The following is a 20,084-nucleotide window of genomic DNA, read 5'->3' as shown; positions in this document are numbered from 1 at the left end:
TCCATGCATGTACCAAACCTGGGTTTCTTCCTAAGGTAGTATCTAATAAGAACATCAATCAGGAGATTGTTGTTCCTTCATTATGTCCTAATCCTTCCTCAAAGAAGGAACGTCTTTTACACAATCTTGATGTGGTTCGTGCTTTAAAGTTTTTATTTACAAGCTACGAAGGATTTTCGTCAAACATCTGCTTTGTTTGTCTACTCTGGACAGAGGAGAGGCCAAAAGGCTTCGGCAACTTCTCTATCTTTTTGGTTAAGAAGTATAATACGCTTAGCTTATGAGACTGCTGGCCTGCAGCCTCCTGAAAGAATTACAGCTCATTCCACTAGATCGGTAGCTTCCACATGGGCTTTTAAAAATGAGGCCTCTGTTGAACAGATTTGTAAGGTGGCGACTTGGTCTTCGCTTCATACCTTTTTTTTCTAAATTCTACAAATTTGATACTTTTGCTTCTTTGGAGGCTATTTTTGGGAGAAAGGTCTTACAGGCAGTGGTAACTCCGGTTTAAGGGCCTGCCTTGTCCCTCCCTTCATCCGTGTCCTAAAGCTTTGGTATTGGTATCCCACAAGTAATGGATGAACCCGTGGACTGGATACACCTTTACAAGAGAAAACAAAATTTATGCTTACCTGATAAATTTATTGCTCTTGTGGTGTATCCAGTCCACGGCCCGCCCTGTCATTTTTAGGCAGGTGTTTTTTATTTTTAACTACAGTCACCACTGCACCCTATAGTTTCTCCTTTTTTCTTGCTTGTCTTCGGTCGAATGACTGGGGGTCGCAGTTAGGGGAGGAGCTATATAGACAGCTCTGCTGTGGGTGTCCTCTTGCAGCTTCCTGTTGGGAAGGAGAATATCCCACAAGTAATGGATGAACCCGTGGACTGGATACACCACAAGAGAAATAAATTTATCAGGTAAGCATAAATTTTGTTTTCTTTGGGGAAATGCCCCGCAAAAAAGCCCTTTTAAGGGCTGGCAATAGAGCTGTTACTTTGGGGAAATGTCACACAAAAGGCCCTTTTAAGGGCTGGTAATAGAGGTAATTACTTTAGGGGGATTAGATTAGGGGTTAATGTATTTAATATAGCTGGCGGCGGTATAGGGGGATTAGATTAGGGGTTAATTAATTTAATATAGCTGGCGGCGGTGTAGGGGGATTAGATTAGGGGTTAATAATTTTAATATAGCTGGCGGCGGTGTAAGGTTCTCACATTAGGGGGTAGTTAATGTAGCTGGCGGCGGGGTAGGAGCTCACATTAGGGGGTAGTTAATGTAGGTGGCGGCGGTGTAAGGGCTCACATTAGGGGGTAGGTAATGTAGCTGGTGGCGGGGTAGGAGCTCACATTAGGGGGTAGTTAATATAGGTGGCGGCGGTGTAAGGGGCTCACATTAGGGGGTAGGTAATGTGGCGGGGTAAGAGCTCACATTAGGGGGTAGTTAATGTAGTTGGCGGCGGGGTCCGGGAGCGGCGGTTTAGGGGTTAATACATTTTTTATTGTTAAGATAGTGAGGGGGATAGAGGGTTAGATGTGTCGGGCTATGTTTGGGAGGCGTGTTAGACAGTACGGGTGATTTTATAACTTAGTCAGGTTTTGTAGGCGCCGGCAGTTTCTAAAGTGCCGTAAGTCACTGGCGACTCCAGAAATTTGTACTTACGCAGATTTCTGGACATCGCTGGTTTATCTGACTTATGGCACTTTAGCATCTGACGGCGCCGTATATGGGATAGCTCGAGTTGCAAGCTGAAACTACGGGCGGCGGAGGTTCCCTCGCTTGCGCCGCAAACTACGATCTATATCGGATCGCGCCCCAAATAACTTAAAATATTGCCCTGCTTTATTACAGGGTGATTATTATTATTATTATTATTATTATTATTATTATTATGCTATATTACCGGATTATTTATATTATTTTTCTATGTTACAGGATTATTATTATTTATTATTATGCTATGTTAAAGGATTATTATTATTTATTATTATGCTATATTACAGGATTATTTATATTATTTTTCTGTATTACAGGATTATTATTATTTATTATTATGCTATGTTACAGGATTATTATTATTTATTATTATGCTATATTACTGGATTATTTATATTATTTTTCTATATTACATGTTTATTATTATTTATTATTATGCTATATTACCGGATTATTTATATTATTTTTCTATATTACAGGATTATTATTATTTATTATTATGCTATATTACCGGATTATTTATATTATTTTTCTATATTACAGGATTATTATTTATTATTATGCTATGTTACAGGATTATTATTATTTATTATTCTGCTATATTACAGGACTATTATTATTATTATTCTGATATATTACAGGACTATTATTATTATTATTTTGCTATATTACAGGGTGATGATTATTATTATTATTATGCTTTATTACAGGGTGATTATTATTATTATTATTATTATGCTATATTACTGGATTATTTATATTATTTTTCTATATTACAGGATTATTATTATTTATTATTATTATTTATTATTATGCTATATTACAGGATTATTATTATTTATTATTATGCTATATTACAGGACTATTATTATTATTATTTTGCTATATTACAGGGTGATTATTATTATTATTTTGCTATATTACAGGGTGATTATTATTATTATTATTATTATTATTATTATTATTATTATTATGCTTTATTACAGGGTGATGATGATTATTATTATTATGCTATATTACAGGGTGATTATTATTATGCTATATTACAGGGTGATTATTATTATTATTATTATTATTATGCTATATTACAGGGTGATTATTATTATGCTATATTACAGGGTGATTATTATTATTATTATTATGCTATATTACAGGGTGATGATGATTATTATTATTATGCTATATTACAGGGTGATTATTATTATGCTATATTACAGGGTGATTATTATTATTATTATTATTATTATGCTATATTACAGGGTGATTATTATTATTATGCTTTATTACAGGGTAATGATTACTATTATGCTATATTACAGGGTGATTATTATTATTATTATGCTATATTACAGGACTATTATTATTATTATGATTTATTACAGGGTGATTATTATGATTATTCTGCTTTATTACAGGGTGGTTATTATTATTATTATTATTATTATTATTATTATTATTATGCTTTATTACAGGGTGATTATTATTATTATTATTATTATTATTATGCTATATTACAGGACTATTATTATTATTATTCTGCTTTATTACAGGGTGATTATTATGATTATTCTGCTTTATTACAGGGTGATTATTATGATTATTCTGCTTTATTACAGGATTGGAGGTACATTTTATTCATGTGAAGCCTCCACAGCTTGCTCCAGGAAAGAAGGCTCGTCCTCTTCTCATGGTTCATGGATGGCCTGGCTCTTTTTATGAGTTTTATCGCATTATCCCACTTCTGACTGAGCCAGAGAAGCATGGTCTAAATCCTGACCTCTCATTTGAGGTCATTTGCCCATCTATACCAGGATTTGGCTTCTCAGAGGCTTCGCACAAGAAGGGTGAGACATGGGGGGGGGGAGTAGTATCAGTAGTGGGTGTAGAGAGGTTGCAGAAGATTGAAACTGTGATCAGATGGTGAGATCATTGTGTAGGTCCATGCAGAAAACCTGTGCTAATGATAATCACAAACTTTTATTCAATAATTATCTTCATGTTTGCAGTGGAAGATGCCAACTTGATCACAGTCAGCTGTTTTTATTTTTATTGGAAGAACATTTAACATTCCACAGCTAAAAAGACTTGATAAACCCACAGTCAAAAGTTTTTCACTTATTACTGATACCCCAAAATGTTTTAAATGTAACCCTGGATTTATGCAAAACACACTGAAATTGCCCCCCGCCATATTGAATGACATTAGAAAGCAATTTCATCAAACAGATACAAACACTAACTGCTCAAACAATCAATAATAACAAGCACTTTTACACTACTAAAAATGAAAAAAAAAATCTATAATTTGACAAACACACATTCTGACTATACTGATAATGCCTCGTTAAAATTCTTGTAAAAGACACACACACGCAGAGTCACACACGCAGAGTCACACACACACACACACATGCAGAGTCGCGCGCACGCAGAGTCGCACACAGGCACACACACGCACACACACGCGCACGCACAGACACACGCACACACAGATACACGCACGCACAGACGCACGCACGCACAGACGCACGCACGCACAGACGCACGCACGCACAGACGCACGCACGCACAGGCGCACGCGCACACAGGCGCACGCGCACACAGGCGCACGCGCACACAGACGCACGCACGCGCACACAGACGCACGCACGCGCACACGCACAGACGCACGCACGCACAGACACACGCACACACAGACACACGCGCACACAGACACGCGCACGCACACGCACGCGCACAGACGCACGCACACACACACACAGACGCACGCACACACACACAGACGCACGCACACACACACAGACGCACGCACACACACACACACAGACGCACGCACACACACACACACACAGACGCACGCACAGACACACACACAGACGCACGCACAGACACACACACAGACGCACGCACAGACACACACACAGACGCACGCACAGACACACACACAGACGCACGCACAGACACACGCACGCACACACACGCACAGACACACGCACGCACACACACGCACAGACACACGCACGCACACACACGCACAGACACACGCACGCACACACACGCACAGACACACGCACGCACACACACGCACAGACACACGCACGCACACACAGACACACGCACGCACACACAGACACACGCACGCACACACAGACACACGCACGCACACACAGACACACGCACGCACACACAGACACACGCACGCACACACAGGCGCACACACAGGCAGACACACAGACACTCACACAGGCGCACACACAGGCACACACACAGGCAGACACACAGACACTCACACAGGCGCACACACAGGCACACACACAGACCCACAGACACTCACACGCACACACAGGCACACACACAGACACACAGACACACACAGACACTCACACACAGGCGCACACACAGGCACACACACAGACACACAGACACTCACACACACAGACACACAGACACTCACACACACAGACACACAGACACTCACACACACAGACACTCACACACACAGACACTCACACACACAGACACTCACACACACAGACACACAGACACTCACACACACAGACACACAGACACTCACACACACAGACACACAGACACTCACACACACAGACACACAGACACATACACATACTGCTACTGTATTGCACACATCACCTATTAGTATCACTACACACTATAAAAAGCAATCAGTTAACATACAAGCACTTTAACCTGTGATGTAATCTCTATACCTCAGAATTTTGTTTGTCCCTAAAGGGACAGTAAAGTAAAAATTAAACCTTTATGATTCAGACAGAGCATACAATTTTAAACCACTTTTCAATTTACTTCTATTATCAAATTAGCTTTTTCCTCTTGGTATCCTTTGTTAAAGAGCATACCTAGGTAAACTTAGAGCTAGCTGCTGATTGGTGGCTGCCCATATATGTGTCTTTTCATAGGCTCTCCAGATGTGATCAGCTAGTTCCCAGTAGTGCGTCCTTACTGCTTAGCCTACTCTTGAACAAAGCATAGCAAGAGAACAAAAAGTTAATTGAAAAGTTACTATTGTGTGCTCTGTCTGAATGATGAAATAACAAGCTTAATGTCCTCTGTATCCTGCACATTTGTTTGTTTAGAGTAGGAGATCAGCATTGTAGATAATGATTTTGTGGTGTTTTCAGGGGTAATAACGGCAGAAGTATTTTGCTGGATCACACTAATACCGTTTAAACTTCAGAAAGCGCCATCTGTAGAAACAGCCGCAAGAGTGTGATTAACCCCTTAATTCTAAAGCACAAATTGTATGCTTCACGGCTACTAGTTTTAATGAAGTAGTTCATGGTCTATTAATGCTAAAAATGTGCATAAGCTATGATTTAGACTCGGAGCTTAAACACCAGGCTTTCTTCCCATGCCCAGGATTTAATACTGTTGCTGCTGCTCGGATCTTCTACAAACTGATGCTAAGACTGGGATTTAAGGAATTTTACCTGCAAGGAGGAGACTGGGGAAGTGCAATTGCCACCAATTTATCTCAGATGAAACCAGAGTAAGTGTAACTCTTTAGTCACAGAACTAATCAATAGCGTTTAGAGAGGAGCGTCTAAACTCTTTACTTAGATAAGGGGAATTTGTGAACTATTAAACAATATTTGTTTTTGAGTGATTGTTTTTGGCACAGGCTTCCTTAAAAAATCATAATTATTTTGTTGTTTTTGTTTAAATCAATATTTCTTGAAGTACAAGGTAATTACATGGAAACAATCCTACAAACCACAGACGGTACATGTGCCAAATAAATCAATTGTACTTACTCATCATGTGCTCATTGTGTACCATTTTCAGGGCTACAGTGTCAGTCCCTAATACATAAGTTTAGAAAAATCTTAGGTCTAGTACTGTCCATCCTTGTGAGACCTCTACATTTACTGGTTTACTGGCTAATTTAGTGAACTATATGGTTTTCCCAGGTCTTGGATTAGGCTCCAAGTAGATGGAGACTCCCCTGTTTCTCTAAATATGTCGGTAGAATCTAATGACTCTGTTTATTCGTAGAGCTTGGGATAAGTCTGCAAATCCCTTTTCTTTCTATGTTTTTATCAGTTTGTAGGCTTACCCCATCCCTACAATGAGCAAGAGTGTGTAGGCTTACTCACAACCCTACAAGGAGCAAGAGTGTGTAGGCTTACTCACAACCCTACAAGGAGCAAGAGTGTGTAGGCTTACTCACAACCCTACAAGGAGCAAGAGTGTGTAGGCTTACTCACAACCCTACAAGGAGCAAGAGTGTGTAGGCTTACTCACAACCCTACAAGGAGCAAGGGGGTGTAGGCTTACTCGCAACCCTACAAGGAGCAAGAGTGTGTAGGCTTACTCACAACCCTACAAGGAGCAAGAGTGTGTAGGCTTACTCACAACCCTACAAGGAGCAAGAGTGTGTAGGCTTACTCACAACCCTACAAGGAGCAAGAGTGTGTAGGCTTACTCTCAACCCTACAAGGAGCAAGAGTGTGTAGGCTTACTCTCAACCCTACAAGGAGCAAGAGTGTGTAGGCTTACGCTCAGCCCTACAAGGAGCAAGAGTGTGTAGGCTTACGCTCAGCCCTACAAGGAGCAAGAGTGTGTAGGCTTACGCTCAGCCCTACAAGGAGCAAGAGTGTGTAGGCTTACGCTCAGCCCTACAAGGAGCAAGAGTGTGTAGGCTTACGCTCAGCCCTACAAGGAGCAAGAGTGTGTAGGCTTACGCTCAGCCCTACAAGGAGCAAGAGTGTGTAGGCTTACGCTCAGCCCTACAAGGAGCAAGAGTGTGTAGGCTTACGCTCAGCCCTACAAGGAGCAAGAGTGTGTAGGCTTACGCTCAGCCCTACAAGGAGCAAGAGTGTGTAGGCTTACGCTCAGCCCTACAAGGAGCAAGAGTGTGTAGGCTTACGCTCAGCCCTACAAGGAGCAAGAGTGTGTAGGCTTACGCTCAGCCCTACAAGGAGCAAGAGTGTGTAGGCTTACGCTCAGCCCTACAAGGAGCAAGAGTGTGTAGGCTTACGCTCAGCCATACAAGGAGCAAGAGTGTGTAGGCTTACGCTCAGCCCTACAAGGAGCAAGAGTGTGTAGGCTTACGCTCAGCCCTACAAGGAGCAAGAGTGTGTAGGCTTACGCTCAGCCCTACAAGGAGCAAGAGTGTGTAGGCTTACGCTCAGCCCTACAAGGAGCAAGAGTGTGTAGGCTTACGCTCAGCCCTACAAGGAGCAAGAGTGTGTAGGCTTACGCTCAGCCCTACAAGGAGCAAGAGTGTGTAGGCTTACGCTCAGCCCTACAAGGAGCAAGAGTGTGTAGGCTTACGCTCAGCCCTACAAGGAGCAAGAGTGTGTAGGCTTACGCTCAGCCCTACAAGGAGCAAGAGTGTGTAGGCTTACGCTCAGCCCTACAAGGAGCAAGAGTGTGTAGGCTTACGCTCAGCCCTACAAGGAGCAAGAGTGTGTAGGCTTACGCTCAGCCCTACAAGGAGCAAGAGTGTGTAGGCTTACGCTCAGCCCTACAAGGAGCAAGAGTGTGTAGGCTTACGCTCAGCCCTACAAGGAGCAAGAGTGTGTAGGCTTACGCTCAGCCCTACAAGGAGCAAGAGTGTGTAGGCTTACGCTCAGCCCTACAAGGAGCAAGAGTGTGTAGGCTTACGCTCAGCCCTACAAGGAGCAAGAGTGTGTAGGCTTACGCTCAGCCCTACAAGGAGCAAGAGTGTGTAGGCTTACGCTCAGCCCTACAAGGAGCAAGAGTGTGTAGGCTTACGCTCAGCCCTACAAGGAGCAAGAGTGTGTAGGCTTACGCTCAGCCCTACAAGGAGCAAGAGTGTGTAGGCTTACGCTCAGCCCTACAAGGAGCAAGAGTGTGTAGGCTTACGCTCAGCCCTACAAGGAGCAAGAGTGTGTAGGCTTACGCTCAGCCCTACAAGGAGCAAGAGTGTGTAGGCTTACGCTCAGCCCTACAAGGAGCAAGAGTGTGTAGGCTTACGCTCAGCCCTACAAGGAGCAAGAGTGTGTAGGCTTACGCTCAGCCCTACAAGGAGCAAGAGTGTGTAGGCTTACGCTCAGCCCTACAAGGAGCAAGAGTGTGTAGGCTTACGCTCAGCCCTACAAGGAGCAAGAGTGTGTAGGCTTACGCTCAGCCCTACAAGGAGCAAGAGTGTGTAGGCTTACGCTCAGCCCTACAAGGAGCAAGAGTGTGTAGGCTTACGCTCAGCCCTACAAGGAGCAAGAGTGTGTAGGCTTACGCTCAGCCCTACAAGGAGCAAGAGTGTGTAGGCTTACGCTCAGCCCTACAAGGAGCAAGAGTGTGTAGGCTTACGCTCAGCCCTACAAGGAGCAAGAGTGTGTAGGCTTACGCTCAGCCCTACAAGGAGCAAGAGTGTGTAGGCTTACGCTCAGCCCTACAAGGAGCAAGAGTGTGTAGGCTTACGCTCAGCCCTACAAGGAGCAAGAGTGTGTAGGCTTACGCTCAGCCCTACAAGGAGCAAGAGTGTGTAGGCTTACGCTCAGCCCTACAAGGAGCAAGAGTGTGTAGGCTTACGCTCAGCCCTACAAGGAGCAAGAGTGTGTAGGCTTACGCTCAGCCCTACAAGGAGCAAGAGTGTGTAGGCTTACGCTCAGCCCTACAAGGAGCAAGAGTGTGTAGGCTTACGCTCAGCCCTACAAGGAGCAAGAGTGTGTAGGCTTACGCTCAGCCCTACAAGGAGCAAGAGTGTGTAGGCTTACGCTCAGCCCTACAAGGAGCAAGAGTGCGTAGGCTTACGCTCAGCCCTACAAGGAGCAAGAGTGCGTAGGCTTACGCTCAGCCCTACAAGGAGCAAGAGTGCGTAGGCTTACGCTCAGCCCTACAAGGAGCAAGAGTGCGTAGGCTCACGCTCAGCCCTACAAGGAGCAAGAGTGCGTAGGCTCACGCTCAGCCCTACAAGGAGCAAGAGTGCGTAGGCTCACGCTCAGCCCTACCAGGAGCAAGAGTGCGTAGGCTCACGCTCAGCCCTACCAGGAGCAAGAGTGCGTAGGCTCACGCTCAGCCCTACCAGGAGCAAGAGTGCGTAGGCTCACGCTCAGCCCTACAAGGAGCAAGAGTGCGTAGGCTCACGCTCAGCCCTACAAGGAGCAAGAGTGCGTAGGCTCACGCTCAGCCCTACAAGGAGCAAGAGTGCGTAGGCTCACGCTCAGCCCTACAAGGAGCCGTAACACAAAACTCATAACTAAAGTGCTACAAAGTACACTAACACCCATAAACTACCTATTAACCCCTAAACCAATGCCCTCCTGCATCACAAATACTAAAATAAAATTATTAATCCCTAATCTGCCGCTCCCCGACATTGTCACCACTATACTAAACCTATTAACCCCTAAACCGCTGCACTCCCACATCGCAAACTTTATTTAAATATTGTTAACCCCTATTCTGCCGTCCGCCAACACCACCGCTAGAATAAACCATCTTCAAGACATCCAGCATGGAGAATCCGCTGTAGAATAAAGTTTCCCTTTAAGTGACGTCATCAAAGATGGCGTCCCTTACATTCCGATTGGCTGATAGAATTCTTTCAGCCAATAGGAATTAAAGGGGAAAAAATCCTATTGGCTGTTGCAATCAGCCATTAGGATTGAGCTTTCATCCTATTGGCTGATCCAATCAGCCAATAGAATGCGAGCTCAATCCTATTGGCTGATTGGATCAGCCAATAGGATGAAAGCTCAATCCTATTTTACTGTTTAGGGGGTACACTAACACCCATAAACTGCCTATTAACCCCTAAACCAAGGCCCTCCTGCATCGCAAATACTAAAATTATTAATCCCTAATCTGCCGCTCCCGACATCGCCGCCACTTAATTTTTTTTATTAACCCCTATTCCCCATATCCCAGACATTGTCACCACTATACTAAACCTATTAACCCCTAAACCGCTGCACTCCCGCATCGCAAACTTTATTTAAATATTATTAACCCCTACTCTGCCGTCCGCCAACACCGCCGCTAGAATAAACCTATTAACCACTAAACCGCAAGCCCCCCACAACAAAATATACTAAAATAAACTATTAACCCCCTAAACCTCTGGTCTCCCACATCACTACATAAATATATTAACCCCTAAACCTAACCCTAACGTAACCCTAAGCCTAACACCCCTAACTTAATTATAATTAAAAATAAATCTAAATAAATCTTAGAATTATTACCTAAATAATTCCTATTTAAAATGAAATACCTATAAAATAAAACCTAAGCTAGCTACAAAATAAATAATAGTTACATTGTAGCTAGCTTAGGTTTTATTTTTATTTCACAGGTAAGTTTGTATTTATTTTAACTAAGTAGACTAGTTAGTAACTAGTTATTAACTATTTACTAACTACCTAGCTAAAATAAATACAAATTTACCTGTAAAATAAAACCTATCATGCCTTACACTAAAAACTAACATTACAATCAAATAAATTAAATTAATAAAATACAATTATCTAAATTACAACCCCCCCCCACTAAATTACACAAAATAAAAAACAAAATTATCAAAAATAAAAACAAATTACTCCTATCTATTAGCCCTATCAAAATAAAAAAGCCCCCCCCCCAAAATACCCCCCCCCCCTTAGCCTACACTAAACTGCCAATGGCCCTTAAAAGGGCCTTTTGCGGGGCATTGCCCCAAAGAAATCAGATCTTTTACCTGTTAAAAAAAATTACAAACAACTCCCCAATAGTAAAACTCAACACCCACCTAACCAAACCCCCCAAATAAAAACCAAATCAAAATAAACCTAAGCTAAACATTTCCCTGAAAAGGGCATTTGGATGGGCATTGCCCTTAAAATGGCGTTTAGCTCTTTTACATTGCCCAAAGTCCTTAATCTAAAAATAAAACCCACCCAATAGACCCTTAAAAAAACCTAATACTAACCCCCGACGATCCACTTACAGTTTTCGAAGACCGGACATCCGTCTTCATCCAAGCGGGCAGAAGTCTTCATCCAGATGGCATCTTCTATCTTCATCCATCCGGCGCAGAGCGGGTCCATCTTCAAGACATCCGGCATGGAGAATCCGCTGTAGAATAAAGTTTCCCTTTAAGTGACGTCATCCAAGATGGCGTCCCTTACATTCTGATTGGCTGATAGAATTCTTTCAGCCAATAGGAATTAAAAGGGAAAAAATCCTATTGGCTGTTGCAATCAGCCAATAGGATTGAGCTTTCATCCTATTGACTGATCCAATCAGCCAATAGAATGCGAGCTCAATCTTATTGGCTGATTGGATCAGCCAATAGGATGAAAGCTCAATCCTATTTTACTGTTGGGGGGTTGTTTGCATTTTTTTTTTTTACAGGTAAAAGAGCTGATTTCTTTGGGGCAATGCCCCGCAAAAGGCCCTTTTAAGGGCCATTGGCAGTTTAGTGTAGGCTAGGTTTTTTATTTTGGGGGGCTTTTTTATTTTTATAGGGCTATTAGATTAGGAGTAATTTGTTTTTTTATTTTTGATAATTTCATTTTTTATTTTGTGTAATTTAGTGTTTTATTTTTTTTGTAATTTAGATAATTGTTTTTTATTAATTTAATTTATTTTATTGTAATGTTAGGTTTTAGTGTAACTCAGGTTAGGTTTTATTTTACAGGCAAATTTTTATTTATTTTAGCTAGGTAGTTAGTAAATAGTTAATAACTATTTACTAACTAGTCTGCCTAGTTAAAATAAATACAAACTTACCTGTGAAATAAAAATAAAACCTAAGCTAGCTACAATGTAACTATTATTTATTTTGTAGCTAGCTTAGGTTTCATTTATAGGTAAGTATTTAGTTTTAAATAGGAATTATTTAGGTAATAATTGTAAGTTTTATTTAGATTTTAATTATATTTAAGTTGGGGGGGGGGGGTAGGGTTAGACTTAGGCTTAGGGTTACATTAGGGTTAGGTTTAGGGGTTAATATATTTATTTATTGTTAGTGATTTTGGAGGCCAGAGGTTTAGGGGTTAATAACTTTAGCATATTGGGGCGGAAGATTAGGGGTTAATAACTGTAATGTAGGTTGCTGAGATGTTGGGGGCAGCAAATTAGGGGTGTTTAGACGTGGTTTTTATGTTAGGGTGTTAGGTTTAAACATAAATTTTTCTTTCCCCATAGACATCAATGGGGCTGCGTTACGGAGCTTTTTTTTCCGCGACCGCAGGTTTAGGCTTTTTTTTTTGCCGGCTCTCCCCATTGATGTCTATGGGGAAATCGTGCACTAGCACGTCAAAGCAGCGATTGTATTTGGGTGAGGTATGGAGCTCAACGCAACCATATCGCCCGCGCAAGCCTGCTTTTTGTAAACCTGTAATAGCAGCGCTATAGGGAGGTGAATTAACGCCGCTTTTGTGGCGCTTGTTAATTTCCCTATAGTGCTCAAAACTCAATCTATCTGAAAGTTTCTTGCAATTACACAGTCTTCAGTGTTCCTTTAAATTCACTGTAATAACATAATGTCCTCATTTATCCTTTTTAGCGTGTTCTTATTATGACAACTTTATAATCTAGTTCTATACTGATTCCTGATCAATATTCACCATGAATCTGTTTTTTTTACAGGGCTGTAAAGGGCCTTCATTTGAATGTAGTTTTTCTGGAGAACGGAAGCCTGGGGATGTTCATATCTGTGCTTCTTGGGCGATATGTGCCGTGGCTAGTTGGTTTCACAAGAGAGGATGTCAGGCGTTTATTCCCGTACTTGGAGAAGAATCTGTATGCGATATTAAGAGAGTCTGGCTATTTCCACCTTCAGGCTACCAAGCCGGACACTGTAGGTGAGAGCTATAAACTACCTGTTTGTATGCGCAGCTGATTTGTATGCACAGCTGATTTGTACGCGCAGCTGATTTGTATGCACAGCTTATATGTACGTGCAGCTGGTTTCTACGCACAACTTATATGTACGCGCAGCTGGTTTGTATGCACAGTTTATATGTACGCACAGCTGGTTTGTATGCACAGTTTATATGTACGCACAGCTGGTTTGTACATGCAGCTTATATGTACCCGCAGCTGAATTGTACGCGCAGCTTATATGTACGCACACCTGATTTCTATGCACAGCTTATATGTACCCGCAGCTGATTTGTACGTGCAGCTTATATGTACGCACACCTGATTTCTATGCACAGCTTATATGTACCCGCAGCTGATTTGTACGCGCAGCTTATATGTACCCACAGCTGGTTTGTACGTGCAGCTTATATGTACCCACAGCTGGTTTGTACGTGCAGCTTATATGTACGCACACCTGATTTCTATGCACAGCTTATATGTACACGCAGCTGATTTGTACCCGCAGCTTATATGTACACACACTTGATTTCAATGCACAGCTTATATGTACCCGCAGCTGATTTGTACGTGCAGCTTATATGTACCCACAGCTGATTTGTACATGCAGCTTATATGTACGCACACCTGATTTCTATGCACAGCTTATATGTACCCGCAGCTGATTTGTATGCACAGCTTATATGTACGCACATCTTATATGTACCCACAGCTGATTTGTACGTGCAGCTTATATGTACCCACAGCTGATTTGTACGTGCAGCTTATATGTACGCACACCTGATTTCTATGCACATCTTATATGTACCCGCAGCTGATTTGTATGCACAGCTTATATGTACGCACATCTTATATGTACCCACAGCTGATTTGTACGTGCAGCTTATATGTACGCACACCGGATTTCTATGCACATCTTATATGTACCCGCAGCTGATTTGTACGTGCAGCTTATATGTACCCGCAGCTGATTTGTATGCACAGCTTATATGTACGCACATCTTATATGTACCCGCAGCTGGTTTGTACGTGCAGCTTATATGTACCCGCAGCTGATTTGTATGCACAGCTTATATGTACGCACATCATATATGTACCCGCAACTGGTTTGTACGCACAGCTGGTTTATACGCGCAGCTGATTCATACACACATCTAAAGATATTAATATGTCTTTGTAAATGTTTTCTCTAATGTTCTGTTTAGGTTTTTACACTTCAACTTCCATATTAATATTGATTGGTATCTATAAGTAGCTATAACACCAGGAGCAAAAGGGTTAACACCTAATCCTAACTGTGTTCGTTGACCTTGCATAGTGCCAGCCTTTAACCTGCATCACACAACATCTTAGCTTTTTACCACAAACTAAAAGGGACAGTAAACACCTTGCAATTGCAATATAAAAGCTTTAGGGTTAGATTATTACACGTTACATATTACAAGTTGAAAGTAAAAAGTTAGTGTAGGAGCGAAACACAACGCCTAGATAACGTTTTTTGCATTATGAGTCAAATAGCAGCGTTGTGGCCCATAACGCATCTTTTTCCCTAACGCAGCCATTACTAGTCTTGTCGGCATAGATGTCAGTAGTTATGTGTTATGCTACAAAGCCGTAGCATAAAACTCATAACTAAAGTGTTAAAAAGTACACTAACACTCATAAACTACCTATTAACCCCTAAACTGAGGACCTCCCGCATTGTAAACACTATTTCTTCTGTTATGTGTGATCAGTCCACGGGTCATCATTACTTCTGGGATATAACTCCTCCCCAACAGGAAATGCAAGAGGATTCACCCAGCAGAGCTGCATATAGCTCCTCCCCTCTACGTCAGTCCCAGTCATTCTCTTGCACCCAACGACTAGATAGGATGTGTGAGAGGACTATGGTGATTATACTTAGTTTTTATGACTTCAATCAAAAGTTTGTTATTTTACAATAGCACCGGAGCGTGTTATTACTTCTCTGGCAGAGTTTGAGGAAGAATCTACCAGAGTTTTTTACTATGATTTTAACCGGAGTAGTTAAGATCATATTGCTGTTCTCGGCCATCTGAGGGAGGTAAAAGCTTCAGATCAGGGGACAGCGGGCAGATGAATCTGCATTGAGGTATGTTGCAGTTTTTATTTTCTGAATGGAATTGATGAGAAAATCCTGCCATACCGTTATAATGACATGTATGTATACACTTCAGTATTCTGGGGATGGTATTTCACCGGAACTACTCTGTTAAAAGTCACTAATCCTTTTAATAAGTATTTATCATGTTAAACGTTTTTGCTGGAATGTAGAATCGTTTACATTTCTGAGGTACTGAGTGAATAAATATTTGGGCATTATTTTCCACTTGGCAGTTGTTTGGTTTTAATTGTGACAGTTTCGTTTCTCTTCACTGCTGTGTGTGAGGGGGAGGGCCGTTTTTGGCGCTCTTTGCTACGCATCAAAAAATTCAAGTCAGTTACTCTTATTTTTCCTGCATGATCCGGTTCATCTCTGACAGATCTCAGGGGTCTTCAAACTTCTTTGGAGGGAGGTAGATTCTCTCAGCAGAGCTGTGAGAATTTTATATTGACTGTGAATAAAAACGTTGCTCTGTAATTTTTATGTCAAATTTAATTATTGTTATTTTACTAATGGGAACAAACCTTTGCTAAAAGTTGTGTTGTTTTAAAGTTTGATGCTATAACTATTTGTCAGTTCATTATTTCAACTGTCATTTAATCGTTTAGTACCTCTTTGAGGCACAGTACGTTTTTGCTAAAAAAGATTATAACCAAGTTGCAAGTTTATTGCTAGTGTGTTAAACATGTCTGACTCAGAGGAAGATATCTGTGTCATTTGTTCCAATGCCAAGGTGGAGCCCAATAGAAATTTATGTACTAACTGTATTGATGCTACTTTAAATAAAAGTCAATCTGTACAATGTGAACAAATTTCACCAAACAGCGAGGGGAGAGTTATGCCGACTAACTCGCCTCACGCGGCAGTACCTGCATCTCCCGCCCGGGAGGTGCGTGATATTATGGCGCCTAGTACATCTGGGCGGCCATTACAGATAACATTACAAGATATGGCTACTGTTATGACTGAAGTTTTGTCTAAATTACCAGAACTAAGAGGCAAGCGTGATCACTCTGGGGTGAGAACAGAGTGCGCTGACAATACTAGGGCCATGTCTGATACTGCGTCACAGCTTGCAGAGCATGAGGACGGAGAGCTTCATTCTGTGGGTGACGGTTCTGATCCAAACAGATTGGATTCAGATATTTCAAATTTTAAATTTAAATTGGAGAACCTCCGTGTATTACTAGGGGAGGTCTTAGCAGCTCTCAATGATTGTAACACCGTTGCAATACCAGAGAAACTGTGTAGGTTGGATAAATACTTTGCGGTACCGGCGAGTACTGACGTTTTTCCTATACCTAAGAGACTAACTGAAATTGTTACTAAGGAGTGGGATAGACCCGGTGTGCCGTTCTCACCCCCTCCAATATTTAGAAAGATGTTTCCAATAGACGCCACCACTCGGGACTTATGGCAAACGGTCCCTAAGGTGGAGGGAGCAGTTTCTACTTTAGCTAAGCGTACCACTATCCCGGTGGAGGATAGCTGTGCCTTTTCAGATCCAATGGATAAAAAACTAGAGGGTTACCTTAAGAAAATGTTTGTTCAACAAGGTTTTATATTGCAACCCCTTGCATGTATCGCGCCGATTACGGCTGCGGCAGCATTTTGGATTGAGTCTCTGGAAGAGAACCTTAGCTCATCTACGCTAGACGACATTACGGACAGGCTTAGAGTCCTTAAACTAGCTAATTCATTCATTTCGGAGGCCGTAGTACATTTAACCAAACTTACGGCTAAGAACTCAGGATTCGCCATACAGGCACGTAGGGCGCTGTGGCTAAAATCCTGGTCAGCTGATGTTACTTCTAAGTCCAAATTACTTAATATACCTTTCAAGGGGCAGTCTTTATTTGGGCCCGGTTTGAAAGAAATTATCGCTGACATTACAGGAGGTAAGGGCCACGCCCTACCTCAAGACAAAGCCAAAGCTAAGGCTAGACAGTCTAATTTTCGTCCCTTTCGGAATTTCAAAACAGGAGCAGCATCAACCTCCACTGCACCAAAACAGGAGGGAGCTGTTGCTCGTTACAGGCAAGGCTGGAAGCCTAACCAGTCCTGGAACAAGAGCAAGCAGGCCAGGAAACCTGCTGCTGCCCCAAAGACAGCATGAACCGAGAGCCCCCGATCCGGGACCGGATCTAGTGGGGGGCAGACTTTCTCTCTTCGCCCAGGCCTGGGCAAGAGATGTTCAGGATCCCTGGGCGCTAGAGATCATATCTCAGGGATACCTTCTAGACTTCAAATTATCTCCCCCAAGAGGGAGATTTCATCTGTCAAGGTTGTCAACAAACCAGATAAAGAAAGAAGCGTTTCTACGCTGTGTACAAGATCTGTTATTAATGGGAGTGATCCATCCGGTTCCGCGGTCGGAACAAGGACAAGGGTTCTACTCAAACCTGTTTGTGGTTCCCAAAAAAGAGGGAACTTTCAGGCCAATCTTAGATTTAAAGATTCTAAACAAATTCCTAAGAGTTCCATCGTTCAAAATGGAAACTATTCGGACAATCTTACCCATGATCCAAAAGGGTCAGTACATGACCACAGTGGATTTAAAAGATGCTTACCTTCACATACCGATTCACAAGGATCATCACCGGCATCTAAGGTTTGCCTTCTTAGACAGGCACTACCAGTTTGTAGCTCTTCCATTCGGATTGGCTACGGCTCCAAGAATCTTCACAAAGGTTCTGGGTGCCCTTCTGGCGGTACTAAGACCGCGAGGGATTTCGGTAGCTCCGTACCTAGACGACATTCTAATACAAGCTTCAAGCTTTCAAACTGCCAAGTCTCATACAGAGTTAGTTCTGGCATTTCTAAGGTCGCATGGATGGAAAGTGAACGAAAAGAAGAGTTCTCTTTTTCCTCTCACAAGAGTTCCATTCTTGGGGACTCTTATAGATTCTGTAGAAATGAAGATTTACCTGACAGAAGACAGGTTAACAAAACTTCAAAATGCATGCCGTGTCCTTCATTCCATTCAACACCCGTCAGTAGCTCAATGCATGGAGGTGATCGGCTTAATGGTAGCGGCAATGGACATAGTACCTTTTGCACGCCTACACCTCAGACCGCTGCAATTGTGCATGCTAAGTCAGTGGAATGGGGATTACTCAGATTTGTCCCCTACTCTGAATCTGAATCAAGAGACCAGAAATTCTCTTCTATGGTGGCTTTATCGGCCACACCTGTCCAGGGGGATGCCATTCAGCAGGCCAGACTGGACAATTGTAACAACAGACGCCAGCCTACTAGGTTGGGGCGCTGTCTGGAATTCTCTGAAGGCTCAGGGACTATGGAATCAGGAGGAGAGTCTCCTTCCAATAAACATCCTGGAATTGAGAGCAGTTCTCAATGCCCTTCTGGCTTGGCCCCAATTAACAACTCGGGGGTTCATCAGGTTTCAGTCGGACAACATCACGACTGTAGCTTACATCAACCATCAGGGAGGGACAAGAAGCTCCCTAGCAATGATGGAAGTATCAAAGATAATTCGCTGGGCAGAGTCTCACTCTTGCCACCTATCAGCAATCCACATCCCGGGAGTGGAGAACTGGGAGGCGGATTTCTTGAGTCGCCAGACTTTTCATCCGGGGGAGTGGGAACTTCATCCGGAGGTCTTTGCCCAAATACTTCGACGTTGGGGCAAACCAGAGATAGATCTCATGGCGTCTCGCCAGAACGCCAAACTTCCTCTCTACGGGTCCAGATCCAGGGATCCGGGAGCGGTTCTGATAGATGCTTTGACAGCACCTTGGAACTTCGGGATGGCTTATGTGTTCCCACCCTTCCCGCTGCTTCCTCGATTGATTGCCAAAATCAAACAGGAGAGAGCATCAGTGATTCTAATAGCGCCTGCATGGCCACGCAGGACTTGGTATGCAGATCTAGTGGACATGTCATCCTGTCCGCCTTGGTCTCTACCTCTAAGACAGGACCTTCTGATACAGGGTCCATTCAAACATCAAAATCTAACTTCTCTGAAGCTGACTGCTTGGAAATTGAACGCTTGATTTTATCAAAACGTGGTTTTTCTGAGTCGGTTATTGATACCCTGATACAGGCTAGGAAGCCTGTTACCAGAAGGATTTACCATAAAATATGGCGTAAATACCTATACTGGTGCGAATCCAAAGGTTACTCTTGGAGTAAGGTTAGGATCGCTAGGATATTGTCCTTTCTACAAGAAGGTTTAGAAAAGGGTCTATCAGCTAGTTCATTAAAGGGACAGATTTCAGCTCTGTCCATCTTGTTACACAGGCGTCTGTCAGAAAATCCAGACGTCCAGGCCTTTTGTCAGGCTTTAGCTAGGATCAAGCCTGTGTTTAAAGCTGTTGCTCCGCCATGGAGTTTAAACTTAGTTCTTAACGTTTTACAGGGTGTTCCGTTTGAACCCCTTCATTCCATTGATATAAAATTGTTATCTTGGAA

The 20,084-nt window shown here is 42.6% G+C and overlaps 1 protein-coding gene across 2 annotated transcripts in view; it reads left to right on the top strand.

Annotated features, from left to right (window-relative positions):
- LOC128658189 (epoxide hydrolase 1) overlaps positions 1-20,084 on the top strand; it is an 86,530-nt gene that overhangs the window by 55,712 nt on the left and 10,734 nt on the right. For both annotated transcript variants that reach the window (XM_053712709.1, XM_053712710.1), the window contains exons 5-7: positions 3,331-3,558; positions 6,113-6,242; positions 13,292-13,506. In XM_053712709.1, coding sequence (XP_053568684.1) covers positions 3,331-3,558; positions 6,113-6,242; positions 13,292-13,506 — 573 coding nt within the window. The remainder of the gene's footprint in view (positions 1-3,330; positions 3,559-6,112; positions 6,243-13,291; positions 13,507-20,084) is intronic.

The sequence above is a fragment of the Bombina bombina genome, chromosome 4, assembly GCF_027579735.1.
Source record: "Bombina bombina isolate aBomBom1 chromosome 4, aBomBom1.pri, whole genome shotgun sequence".
In the NCBI taxonomy this organism is placed as follows: Eukaryota; Metazoa; Chordata; class Amphibia; order Anura; family Bombinatoridae; genus Bombina; species Bombina bombina.
This window is presented reverse-complemented; position numbering and strand designations above follow the sequence as displayed.